General features: G+C 36.5%; 1 protein-coding gene across 1 annotated transcript; it reads right to left on the reverse strand.

Annotated features, from left to right (window-relative positions):
* Positions 1–12,775: 12,775 nt before the first annotated feature.
* LOC124370428 lies at positions 12,776–13,612 on the reverse strand. The gene has a single exon (XM_046828713.1). It carries the CDS (start codon positions 13,610–13,612, stop codon positions 12,776–12,778), a length of 837 nt encoding a protein of 278 aa, XP_046684669.1.
* Between the last annotated feature and the right edge of the window lie 323 nt (positions 13,613–13,935).

Consider the following 13,935-nt stretch of genomic DNA (forward strand, 5'->3'; position numbering starts at 1 on the left):
TTTAAAATGAAGAGACAGAGTTCGATTCAAGCTTTTTTCGTGAAGAAAAAACGTGTTTCGTCTGAGATCGACGAGCAGACATCGTTTGAAATAACACCGAGTCCCTCCACTTGTGCTACATCAACTGGCAGCGTTGTTGAGATCAAGGATCACACAGGTGAAATTGAACATAACCTTAACGAGAGTAATCACACTTTGTTAGTTCACAATATCAATGATATTGGTCATTACTGCTCCTCAACTTCCTTTTCACTTCAAAATGAAGAGAAAATTTCAATTATTGAGAACTGTTGGAAGCCTCAACGTAGTTACGAATTTCCTAAAGTTGAAAATAACAGAAGTTTTCAATATAAGTGGTTGGAAGACTTCAAATGGTTAGCTTATTCGGAAGCAAAGGAAGGGGCCCTGTGTAAATATTGTGTTTTTTTCTCACACAACACAGGTGGGAAAGGAAACCATCAGAGTTTAGGAGTATTAGTATCAAAAACCACTTACTACAAAGCTTAAGAAAGCTAGGGAGGTTTTCATGCAACATGAAAATAAACAATATCATAAAACTGCAATGTTAATGGCTGAAGACGTAAAATCCTTAGTACATGGAAAAACAGAAAGTGTGATAAACAGTATCAACATGCAGAGAAAAATGAATGTTCAGGAAAACAAAAATAGAATTATACCGATAATCCAGACAATTAGATTTTGTGGAAGGCAACAAATTGCTCTTAGAGGGCATCGTGATGGTGGAAGAGTGGATCTTGACGAGCCTATACAAAATGATGGTAATTTTTCGCTCTTTATTAAGGTACAGGGCTAATTACGGGGACAATAATCTTAAAACACAGCTAGAAACTGGTGGTGGCAAAACTGTTATCCAAAATGAAATTATAGGTATTTTTGGTTCCCAAATACAGTCAAAAATTGTATCCAACGTGAGAAAATCTGTATTTTATTCAGTATTAGCAGATGAGACAACAGACATTAGCCAAATTGAACAATTTTCCCTCTGTGTCCGATATGTTGACGAGGAATTGTTTAAAATTAGGGAAGATTTTCTGGCTTTTGTACCCGTGTATGATGTAACAGGTCAAGGTTTAGCCAATACATTAATGTCAAGTCTAACCAGTCTTGGACTTGATTGAAACAATTTACGTGGTCAAGGATATGATGGGGCTTCTGTCATGAGTGGCCAGTTCAGAGGGGTACAAGCATACATAAGTGAAAAAGTACCCTCAGCCATATACACACATTGTTCCTCTCACTCTCTTAACTTATGTCTATCTGATGCATCAAAAATCCCTATGATAAGGAATTGTATGGGTGTCATCAGTGAGGTGTGTAGTTTCTTTCACAAGTCAGCTAAGAGAACTGCGATACTTAAGTCAAGTATTTCTGAATGCTGCCCTGAGATGAAAAGAAAAAAACTTATATGTCTGTGTGAGACTCGCTGGGTGCAACGCCACCACGATTCAGTTATAATGTTTAAAGAAGCTTTGGAGCCTATAATTACCGCTCTATCAACTATTGAAGAAGAATCGACTGCAGAAGCTTCTGTAAAAGCACACACACTAATTGCTTCCGTGACCAGTTTTCAGTTTGTTGCATGTCTTTTTATTTTGAACAACTTGCTTTCTTTGACTATCCGCCTTTCAGAGATGCTCCAAAAGAAAGATATAGATCTTGCTCAAGCCAACAAACAGATTTCCAATGTATTGGAACTAGTAAAGGAAAGGCGAAGCAAAGCAGAAGAGACATTCCAGGCTTTGTTCAGTGAGCTAAAAGTAAGCACTGACAAATTAGGTATCAAAGAGGAAACCCCCCGTACATGTCGCAAGCAAACTAATCGCTGCAATACTCCTTATACAAACGTGGAAGAATACTACCGGCGTGTAGTGTATATACCATACCTTGACGATTTCTGCTGTTCACTTCAGGAGCGTTTTAAAAACCACAGGGAAGTAATCGACTCACTACAGAATGTTCTTCCTGAGCACTGCATTAAAACGGAATTTTCATCCCTGGAACCTGCCCTGACGTTTTATGAAAAAGATCTATCTTTCAGAGATGAGGTACGAAGTGAATTTCTACTGTGGAAACAAAAGTGGAATCGTGAAGAAAAAGAAAGTTTGCCAAAAACTGCAATTTCTGCTCTTGAAAAATGTGATAAAGACTATTTCCCAAACATGTTTAATATTTTGAAATTGTTAGCGGTTTTACCCGTTTCAGTGGCTTCTGCAGAAAGGAGCTTTTCATCTCTCCGAAGACTTAAAACGTATCTGAGAAACACAACTTCGGAAAACAGGTTGAATGGTCTTGCACTTTTATCTATTCATAGAGACATTACCATAACTGATGAGGAAGTTTTAAAACAATTTTCACTGAAGTCTAGAAATTTGGATTTTGTTTTGTAAAATGACAATAAACAGTGTTTCATGAATACTTTTAGCTATATTTCATTTTCTTCCCTTGTAACAGTTCATAAAGTAGGCCTACAATAACTGGTTATTGTAGCTTGGAAGGCTGTTTGAGATTTTAGTTTTTTAACGATATAAATATTTGAATTGTGTGCATACTGAAAATTAAATGTAATATTGAAATTAAAACAGCTGTTTTATTAAAATATTTGATTTGAGAAACAAAATAATTTCTATTTAAAACATATGTTTTAACAATGTAACATTGTTTATAATAATTTAAATAAACATTACAAGCAGCTATTTTTCCATTGCTCATTAAGTGCGTGTGTTGATCTGTACTTTAATACAAGTTAGTGCTTCGTTGACCTACACAAGACTTTGGCCAGTCACGAGAAATCCTCTGCTCATGTTAAAAACTGTACGTTTTGGCGTGAGCTCTCTGTACGTTTACGATTAAACAAAACTATTGATGAAGAACATGAAAGACTTATCCATGCTGAAACTGAACATTGGCACCAAGTCCTGAAACGATTACTGTGTATAGTACAGTTTTTGGGGACACAGGGGTTGGCCTTTCGAGGGAAAAAGGATGTTCTTTTTGAACGTAACAACGGAAACTTTTTAAAATTGGTAGAACACATAGCAAAGTTTGATGTTTTTATGGCTGAACATGTGAGAAGGATCAAATCAAAAGAAACACACGTTCATTATTTGAGCAAAAATATCCAGAGCGAGTTCATTCTGTTCTTGTCAGCCAAGATCCAAGATAAAATCTTGCAAGACCTACAGCAAGCCACATATTATTCGATAATATTAGACTGCACTCCTGACGTTAGCCATACTGAGCAAATGACGTTTGTGATAAGATTTGTGAAGATTACTGAAAATGAAGATGTGGTAATTAAAGAACATTTTTTAGGTTTCATTCCTATTAAAGATTCATCAGGTGAAGGTCTCACAGAAGCATTATTGAAAGAACTAAAGGAACGAGGAATTCCTTTAAAAAACATGAGGGGTCAGGGCTATGATAATGGTTCGGCAATGAAGGGAAAGCATGTTGGAGTTCAGAAGAGGATCCTTGAACCAAGGGCGTATATAAGGGGGGGGCTCAGGGGGCTCGAGCCCCCCCCCGAAATTTGAAACACAAAAAAAATATTATAACTTATATACGATAATTTATTTTTATTTTCAATAAGCTGTGCTTCTATACTTTCGACTACATTAGTATTATAGTTTATAGTGGAATTTTAAGAATACATTATGATACCTAACAATATTCAATATTTATTTTTTTCAGAGGTTGAAATTACTAATATTTTGTAAGCATGCAAATAAGCGTTGCAACTGTAAAGAGTGCGAGGTAGCCTGACGCTCCTGACTGTCGCGTCGGCCGCTCGTGTAGTGCCAGCGCCAGGCATGCGTATATGACGATGACGTGTCGCCGCGGCCCCGCTGCCTAGCAACCCTCCTCCTCCTACAACCCCCCACCCACTCCCACCACACCTGACCTCATTCCGCACTACCACGCCATTGTCTGCTGTTGTCTAGTGCGTATCACCCGTGGTGACATTTTAAGTGCTGTATGCATATGTGCTGTGATTGTAGTGACTGTTATCAAGTGATATGTTTTGTTGTCGCGTTATTTAAACATGATCTGATTACTTTATAGTTGACAGTTTACGTGTGAAGTACATAGGCTACATTAAACATTTAAAATGAAGAGACAGAGTTCGATTCAAGCTTTTTTCGTGAAGAAAAAACGTGTTTCGTCTGAGATCGACGAGCAGACATCGTTTGAAATAACACCGAGTCCCTCCACTTGTGCTACATCAACTGGCAGCGTTGTTGAGATCAAGGATCACACAGGTGAAATTGAACATAACCTTAACGAGAGTAATCACACTTTGTTAGTTCACAATATCAATGATATTGGTCATTACTGCTCCTCAACTTCCTTTTCACTTCAAAATGAAGAGAAAATTTCAATTATTGAGAACTGTTGGAAGCCTCAACGTAGTTACGAATTTCCTAAAGTTGAAAATAACAGAAGTTTTCAATATAAGTGGTTGGAAGACTTCAAATGGTTAGCTTATTCGGAAGCAAAGGAAGGGGCCCTGTGTAAATATTGTGTTTTTTTCTCACACAACACAGGTGGGAAAGGAAACCATCAGAGTTTAGGAGTATTAGTATCAAAACCACTTACTACAAAGCTTAAGAAAGCTAGGGAGGTTTTCATGCAACATGAAAATAAACAATATCATAAAACTGCAATGTTAATGGCTGAAGACGTAAAATCCTTAGTACATGGAAAAACAGAAAGTGTGATAAACAGTATCAACATGCAGAGAAAAATGAATGTTCAGGAAAACAAAAATAGAATTATACCGATAATCCAGACAATTAGATTTTGTGGAAGGCAACAAATTGCTCTTAGAGGGCATCGTGATGGTGGAAGAGTGGATCTTGACGAGCCTATACAAAATGATGGTAATTTTCGCTCTTTATTAAGGTACAGGGCTAATTACGGGGACAATAATCTTAAAACACAGCTAGAAACTGGTGGTGGCAAAACTGTTATCCAAAATGAAATTATAGGTATTTTTGGTTCCCAAATACAGTCAAAAATTGTATCCAACGTGAGGGAAAAATCTGTATTTTATTCAGTATTAGCAGATGAGACAACAGACATTAGCCAAATTGAACAATTTTCCCTCTGTGTCCGATATGTTGACGAGGAATTGTTTAAAATTAGGGAAGATTTTCTGGCTTTTGTACCCGTGTATGATGTAACAGGTCAAGGTTTAGCCAATACATTAATGTCAAGTCTAACCAGTCTTGGACTTGATTGAAACAATTTACGTGGTCAAGGATATGATGGGGCTTCTGTCATGAGTGGCCAGTTCAGAGGGGTACAAAGCATACATAAGTGAAAAAAGTACCCTCAGCCATATACACACATTGTTCCTCTCACTCTCTTAACTTATGTCTATCTGATGCATCAAAAATCCCTATGATAAGGAATTGTATGGGTGTCATCAGTGAGGTGTGTAGTTTCTTTCACAAGTCAGCTAAGAGAACTGCGATACTTAAGTCAAGTATTTCTGAATGCTGCCCTGAGATGAAAAGAAAAAAACTTATATGTCTGTGTGAGACTCGCTGGGTGCAACGCCACGATTCAGTTATAATGTTTAAAGAAGCTTTGGAGCCTATAATTACCGCTCTATCAACTATTGAAGAAGAATCGACTGCAGAAGCTTCTGTAAAAGCACACACACTAATTGCTTCCGTGACCAGTTTTTCAGTTTGTTGCATGTCTTTTTATTTTGAACAACTTGCTTTCTTTGACTATCCGCCTTTCAGAGATGCTCCAAAAGAAAGATATAGATCTTGCTCAAGCCAACAAACAGATTTCCAATGTATTGGAACTAGTAAAGGAAAGGCGAAGCAAAGCAGAAGAGACATTCCAGGCTTTGTTCAGTGAGCTAAAAGTAAGCACTGACAAATTAGGTATCAAAGAGGAAACCCCCCGTACATGTCGCAAGCAAACTAATCGCTGCAATACTCCTTATACAAACGTGGAAGAATACTACCGGCGTGTAGTGTATATACCATACCTTGACGATTTCTGCTGTTCACTTCAGGAGCGTTTTAAAAACCACAGGGAAGTAATCGACTCACTACAGAATGTTCTTCCTGAGCACTGCATTTTAAAAACGGAATTTTCATCCCTGGAACCTGCCCTGACGTTTTATGAAAAAGATCTATCTTTCAGAGATGAGGTACGAAGTGAATTTCTACTGTGGAAACAAAAGTGGAATCGTGAAGAAAAAGAAAGTTTGCCAAAAACTGCAATTTCTGCTCTTGAAAAATGTGATAAAGACTATTTCCCAAACATGTTTAATATTTTGAAATTGTTAGCGGTTTTACCCGTTTCAGTGGCTTCTGCAGAAAGGAGCTTTTCATCTCTCCGAAGACTTAAAACGTATCTGAGAAACACAACTTCGGAAAACAGGTTGAATGGTCTTGCACTTTTATCTATTCATAGAGACATTACCATAACTGATGAGGAAGTTTTAAAACAATTTTCACTGAAGTCTAGAAATTTGGATTTTGTTTTGTAAAATGACAATAAACAGTGTTTCATGAATACTTTTAGCTATATTTCATTTTCTTCCCTTGTAACAGTTCATAAAGTAGGCCTACAATAACTGGTTATTGTAGCTTGGAAGGCTGTTTGAGATTTTAGTTTTTTAACGATATAAATATTTGAATTGTGTGCATACTGAAAATTAAATGTAATATTGAAATTAAAACAGCTGTTTTATTAAAATATTTGATTTGAGAAACAAAATAATTTCTATTTAAAACATATGTTTTAACAATGTAACATTGTTTATAATAATTTAAATAAACATTACAAGCAGCTATTTTTCCATTGCTCATTAAGTGCGTGTGTTGATCTGTACTTTAATACAAGTTAGTGCTTCGTTGACCTACACAAGACTTTGGCCAGTCACGAGAAATCCTCTGCTCATGTTAAAAACTGTACGTTTTGGCGTGAGCTCTCTGTACGTTTACGATTAAACAAAACTATTGATGAAGAACATGAAAGACTTATCCATGCTGAAACTGAACATTGGCACCAAGTCCTGAAACGATTACTGTGTATAGTACAGTTTTTGGGGACACAGGGGTTGGCCTTTCGAGGGAAAAAGGATGTTCTTTTTGAACGTAACAACGGAAACTTTTTAAAATTGGTAGAACACATAGCAAAGTTTGATGTTTTTATGGCTGAACATGTGAGAAGGATCAAATCAAAAGAAAACACACGTTCATTATTTGAGCAAAAATATCCAGAGCGAGTTCATTCTGTTCTTGTCAGCCAAGATCCAAGATAAAATCTTGCAAGACCTACAGCAAGCCACATATTATTCGATAATATTAGACTGCACTCCTGACGTTAGCCATACTGAGCAAATGACGTTTGTGATAAGATTTGTGAAGATTACTGAAAATGAAGATGTGGTAATTAAAGAACATTTTTTAGGTTTCATTCCTATTAAAGATTCATCAGGTGAAGGTCTCACAGAAGCATTATTGAAAGAACTAAAGGAACGAGGAATTCCTTTAAAAAACATGAGGGGTCAGGGCTATGATAATGGTTCGGCAATGAAGGGAAAGCATGTTGGAGTTCAGAAGAGGATCCTTGAACCAAGGGCGTATTATAAGGGGGGGGCTCAGGGGGCTCGAGCCCCCCCCCGAAATTTGAAACACAAAAAAAATATTATAACTTATATACGATAATTTATTTTTATTTTCAATAAGCTGTGCTTCTATACTTTCGACTACATTAGTATTATAGTTTATAGTGGAATTTTAAGAATACATTATGATACCTAACAATATTCAATATTTATTTTTTTCAGAGGTTGAAATTACTAATATTTTGTAAGCATGCAAATAAGCGTTGCAACTGTAAAGAGTGCGAGGTAGCCTGACGCTCCTGACTGTCGCGTCGGCCGCTCGTGTAGTGCCAGCGCCAGGCATGCGTATATGACGATGACGTGTCGCCGCGGCCCCGCTGCCTAGCAACCCTCCTCCTCCTACAACCCCCCACCCACTCCCACCACACCTGACCTCATTCCGCACTACCACGCCATTGTCTGCTGTTGTCTAGTGCGTATCACCCGTGGTGACATTTTAAGTGCTGTATGCATATGTGCTGTGATTGTAGTGACTGTTATCAAGTGATATGTTTTGTTGTCGCGTTATTTAAACATGATCTGATTACTTTATAGTTGACAGTTTACGTGTGAAGTACATAGGCTACATTAAACATTTAAAATGAAGAGACAGAGTTCGATTCAAGCTTTTTTCGTGAAGAAAAAACGTGTTTCGTCTGAGATCGACGAGCAGACATCGTTTGAAATAACACCGAGTCCCTCCACTTGTGCTACATCAACTGGCAGCGTTGTTGAGATCAAGGATCACACAGGTGAAATTGAACATAACCTTAACGAGAGTAATCACACTTTGTTAGTTCACAATATCAATGATATTGGTCATTACTGCTCCTCAACTTCCTTTTCACTTCAAAATGAAGAGAAAATTTCAATTATTGAGAACTGTTGGAAGCCTCAACGTAGTTACGAATTTCCTAAAGTTGAAAATAACAGAAGTTTTCAATATAAGTGGTTGGAAGACTTCAAATGGTTAGCTTATTCGGAAGCAAAGGAAGGGGCCCTGTGTAAATATTGTGTTTTTTTTCTCACACAACACAGGTGGGAAAGGAAACCATCAGAGTTTAGGAGTATTAGTATCAAAACCACTTACTACAAAGCTTAAGAAAGCTAGGGAGGTTTTCATGCAACATGAAAATAAACAATATCATAAAACTGCAATGTTAATGGCTGAAGACGTAAAATCCTTAGTACATGGAAAAACAGAAAGTGTGATAAACAGTATCAACATGCAGAGAAAAATGAATGTTCAGGAAAACAAAAATAGAATTATACCGATAATCCAGACAATTAGATTTTGTGGAAGGCAACAAATTGCTCTTAGAGGGCATCGTGATGGTGGAAGAGTGGATCTTGACGAGCCTATACAAAATGATGGTAATTTTCGCTCTTTATTAAGGTACAGGGCTAATTAAGAAGAAGAAGAAGAAGAATAAATTTATTTTCTCAGGATAACATAAATATATACAGTAGTTACAGAGCGTGAAAAAAAAAACAAAACAAAACAAAAACTCTCCCAGGTCTGACCTTAATGAAGAAAAAAAATATCAAATTATACAAACTAAAAAAAACCTTTGTCCAAATTGTTAAGTCTTAACTACTATGTACATTACAGCAACTACAATATGAATGTTAATTAAAGTATACATCAGATAAAAGCTAACAAAATACACAACTAGAGGAAGAAAAACTAATAACATTTTTAATATGTACATATAAAACAATATTTTAAATCCTGAGAAAATTTAGGGCCTCCAAGGCAAGCCTGTTTAGAGGACACCGTGTAATTATATTATTAAAAACTAAAAAAAATAAAAAGTTCAGACAGTTAAATTTAAAAAGAAAAAAGTCCCTATAAGCTATTTTATTGAAATTTTGTAATCATGTGTAAGATAATACATGCTACTGGAATCTATTTCAGGGTAAATTTTGTGGACCATGCTTGGAAAATTAATGAAAATTTAATTCATTTATTCCTGAACCTCAATTAAAACCTCAATGTCGCAGAAAGAAAACAACCATTGTTTTAATGTCTTCAAAAAACAGAATTTTGACTTTTTAAATTTTATTTCATTAGGAATTTTGTTTAAATATTCTTGGGGCTAAAAAAAAGTAAGTTTTAGTAAAAAATGTTTTTTGTGGTTTAGGTGTTCTAAAGTTATTTGCATTGCGAAGTTTAAACCTATACTCATTAATGTCAACATCCGGTAGGTTTCCACTCTTATCATAGAACAACTTTAAAGTTTTGTACACAAACATAAATCTTAGAGGTAAAAATATTAAGGCTGACAAATAGAGGGAATGAGGTTTCAGTTTTAGGTTTGTTTACTATAATTCTAATAAAATGTTTTTGAAGTTTCAAAATAGGCTGTAGCTTTGTCTTGTAAGTGCCTCCCCAACACGAAATACCATAGTCTAACCGACTGTTTACCAATGAAAAATAAAAAAAGACGTAATATCTCTTTGTCACAAAAATTCCTCAGAAAATAAAAAACTCGTAAATAATTTTTTAATTTAGATTTCAATACTAATATGTGGTTATTCCAGTTTAATTCTCTGTCTAACACTACGCCTAGATATTTAACTTCACTTGCTTCTGCAACCGGTTTACAAGATAAATTGCAAATAGAATTATTGCAAAGACAATTAAAACATTTATAAATAATTGCACCGGCGTCAAAAGACACTTGACCTCTTAAACTAAAATTAATATAACTTGTCTTCTCAGGGCTAAGAACCATTCTGTTTTTACAAAACCACCACTTTAGCGCTTTGAGATCAACATTCATAGCAAGCTCTATATCACCCCAGCTGGAGCTGGAATAACACAAAGCAGTGTCGTCAGCAAAACAAGTTATACTACCCTGAAGACTAGCATTACAAAGATCATTGATGTAAATTAAGAAAAGAGTAGGGCCTAAAACTGATCCTTGAGGTACACCACACTTAATTTCACCCATTGCACTGAAAACTCCATTAATTTTTACACACTGTCTTCTAGATTTTAAATAATCTTGAAACCAATTTAAAACAACTCCCCTTATCCCACAGTCAAACATTTTTCCCAATAATATTCCGTGATCAACAGTGTCAAAGGCTTTTTTTATGTCCAAAAACAGCCCACTAACATGTTTGTTTTGGTCAAGTCCCTCAGATATCAATCCAATGAAATTTAAAAGTGTAGTTTCGGTGCTCACGCCCTCTCTGAACCCATACTGATTGCGACTAAAAAACTCCGTCAAAGTGAGGAAATTAATCAATTTTCGCTTCATAATTTTCTCTAAGACCTTAGATATGGTAGAAACCAAAGAGATAGGGCGGAAGTTGCTACAAATTGTTGAGGGGCCTTTCTTGTGAATCGGAATAACAACTGCTGACTTCAATTTTTCCGGAAAAACTCCTGTTTGAAAACTTAAATTTACTATAAATAAAAGAACATAACAAATTTTAGGAAATGTGTGTTTAATTAAAAGTTGAAACTAATTCCGTCTAATCCGGGAGACTTGCCATTCTTTAATGAGTTGACAGCGTCTTGCAGGTCCTGTAAGAGTACAGGTTCCAGAAACATAGAACGCATTTCGTAATTCTTAGGGAATGACCCGGCATAAGGCAAAAATTCACAATTTGTCGGTTCTTCAATACTGTCGGCCTAAGCTATCAACAACCGTTAGGAAATAGTTGTTGAATTTATCAGCTATTATTTTAGGATCTCTAGTAATTTCATTTTGTCCTATTTCCAATGAATAATCCATTTGTTTACTTTTTTGACCAGTTATTTCATTTAAAATATTCCAAGTTTGTTTTGGGTTACCTTTGCTTTTTTCAAACAGATTTTTATAATAAGCATTTTTTAGATCTTTTATGTCTTTGTTCAGTTTATTTCGAAAGCGAATGAAAAAAATATTAAACCTGTCACCTTGTTGGTTTCTGTGCTTTTTAAATCTCTTAAACAGTTTATTTCTAAATATGATACGCTTACAGATTCCATCGTTGATCCAAGGTTTCAACTTAACACATTTATTTCTTAGTTCAATTTCAGCTTTACTTGCACTAATCGCAACTTGCAACAAATCATAAAACTTATCAAAAGCATCAGACGCGTTTTCCGTTCCATACACTTGTGCCCAGTCAGTTTGGTCGAGAACATCGTTAAGATATTATTATAGTTGATGCGGTATTGTTTACTTGTGCTATCAGCTGTTCGAGGACCGGGTGAGGAGGGGTGCCCCCCCTCAACCCACCCCCACACGGCTGTCAGCGAGTGGTCGGTTATGTGAGCATGCTCTACCGCAGCACTGATCATTGTCTTGTCTTTGCAGGCAAGTTTAACATAAACATGATCAATGCATGTCTCAGAACGCTCTGCAATTCTTGTAGGCTCATTGATCATCGACTCAAATCCATGACTAGCCATCAACATTTCGTAATCGTCTACTGCACTACTATTGATTAGTAAATTAATGTTCATGTCACCAATTATACAAGCACTTCTTTTTAATTTTAGTTCATTTTCTAAAAATGTTTGTAGCTCAGATAAAAACGCAGGAATAGAATAATGTTGCAAACCTGTATATAGCCATAAAAAACCATTCATATGAATCAATTTTAACGGAGAACGATAAAACATCTGCTGTTTGAAAATAATTAGTAGTTGAAATAAAATTTACACTTTTAACAAACGAGTCATGAACATAGACAGCGACTCCACCAGCTCTATATTTATTATTACATTTTAAAAATAGCGTATAGCCATTAATTTGGTACAGATTCGCTTCGGAATCTTTAATCCATATCTCGGAAAGGAATATAAAATCGGGTCGTTCTTTTATAAGAAGATAGGTGTACTAGCAGGCTATCAAAGTTATGCCTCATGCTGCGAATATTTTGATGAATAACCATAAAAGTTCTATCGAAACAATTTTATCTCTTCAAAACTAGTATCATTAATTAAGTTCAATTTTTTTTATTATTAATAAAATTTTGGACTGCCTTTAGAGAAAAATTAAACTAAAATATTACAATACATGTCACAAAAAATTCATAATTAATTTCATCAATTACACAGCAAATTAAAGTTATGGAATCAATAATTAAATACATACTTACAATACAAGAATAGTACTAAAGCCTTTCAAGGTCAGCCTGGTTACATACTTGTATGACAGGTGCATTGTCCTCTTTTCTTAGGAAAACTTTTCCTCCCCGGTGCCACACATACTTGTACCCTTTGTCCTTTTTCGCCTGACGAGCGAGCGCATACAACCTCCTCCTTGAAGGTGTCAGTGACTCGTTGAGGTAGATTGTGGAGTCCATAGCCATTCCAAGATGCCGCGTTGGGAGATCCCTCTTCTGATGCTTCCTCTTCTGGAGTTCCTCCTTGTCAAGCCGACGGACAAACTTCACAATGATGCCACGGGGTCCTCTGCGAGCCGCATCATTCTTCTTCCCCAGACGGTGACAAGCGTCGATCATCGTGGCGTTGATGTCCATGTTAACCGCTTTCCCAACTTTAACCACGATGTCAACCACGTCGTCGACAGTCTCTGTAGGCTCCTCAGGGATGCCCTGGATCTCGATGCAGTTCCTCCTGGAGTACATCTCTTGTTCCTCTACGCGGGTCTCCAAAGCAGCAATCTCATTCCTCAACGCTTTATTCTCCGCCTCCAACTTCTCCATCCCTTCCCTATACTTCTTCATTTCATCCACCTGGCTCCTCAAAATAGCAGCAGTTTCGGCGAGCTTGGTGTCAAGGCTCTCATGTGATTTATTGAAGTCAGCAATTATTACTTTCTGGTCAGATTTTATTTCATTGATTGCCTGCATGACATCTTCAAGTGACAGTTTACCTTGCTCAGCCTGTACTTCCAGTCTCATACTGCGACGTCGGATTGCAGCACATGGGTTGCACCTCCAGGCGATGTCCTCATTAGTGAGAGTCTCGATATCCACTTTGCTCATGTTAAACACAGTTTCCATGAAACAAACGCCCACAGTCAGCACACAACAACTTTAGGTGTTTACCGGTGACGGCCTTCACACAAACGCCACAACTCGACATAATTAACAAATAAACAAACAAATTAATAAAAATATAGACAAATTGCGAAATTAAAACTCCACCAAGTGATCCACTAACTACGATAGTTAACGCACACACAACTCCAGTATCGCGAACTTAAAACCCTGCAAAGGGACACAGAGAGAGATAAGAGCTGAGCGATCCGCACTGCCTGAACTCTGAACCATCACTGAATTACGTGATAATTACGGGGACAATAATC

This window comes from Homalodisca vitripennis, unplaced genomic scaffold (assembly GCF_021130785.1).
Source record: "Homalodisca vitripennis isolate AUS2020 unplaced genomic scaffold, UT_GWSS_2.1 ScUCBcl_163;HRSCAF=1458, whole genome shotgun sequence".
NCBI lineage: Eukaryota > Metazoa > Arthropoda > Insecta > Hemiptera > Cicadellidae > Homalodisca > Homalodisca vitripennis.

Excerpts from the sequence above, each read along its gene's own strand:
- LOC124370428 (XM_046828713.1), bottom strand. The coding sequence starts at position 13,612 with ATGAGCAAAGTGGATATCGAGACTCTCACTAATGAGGACATCGCCTGG.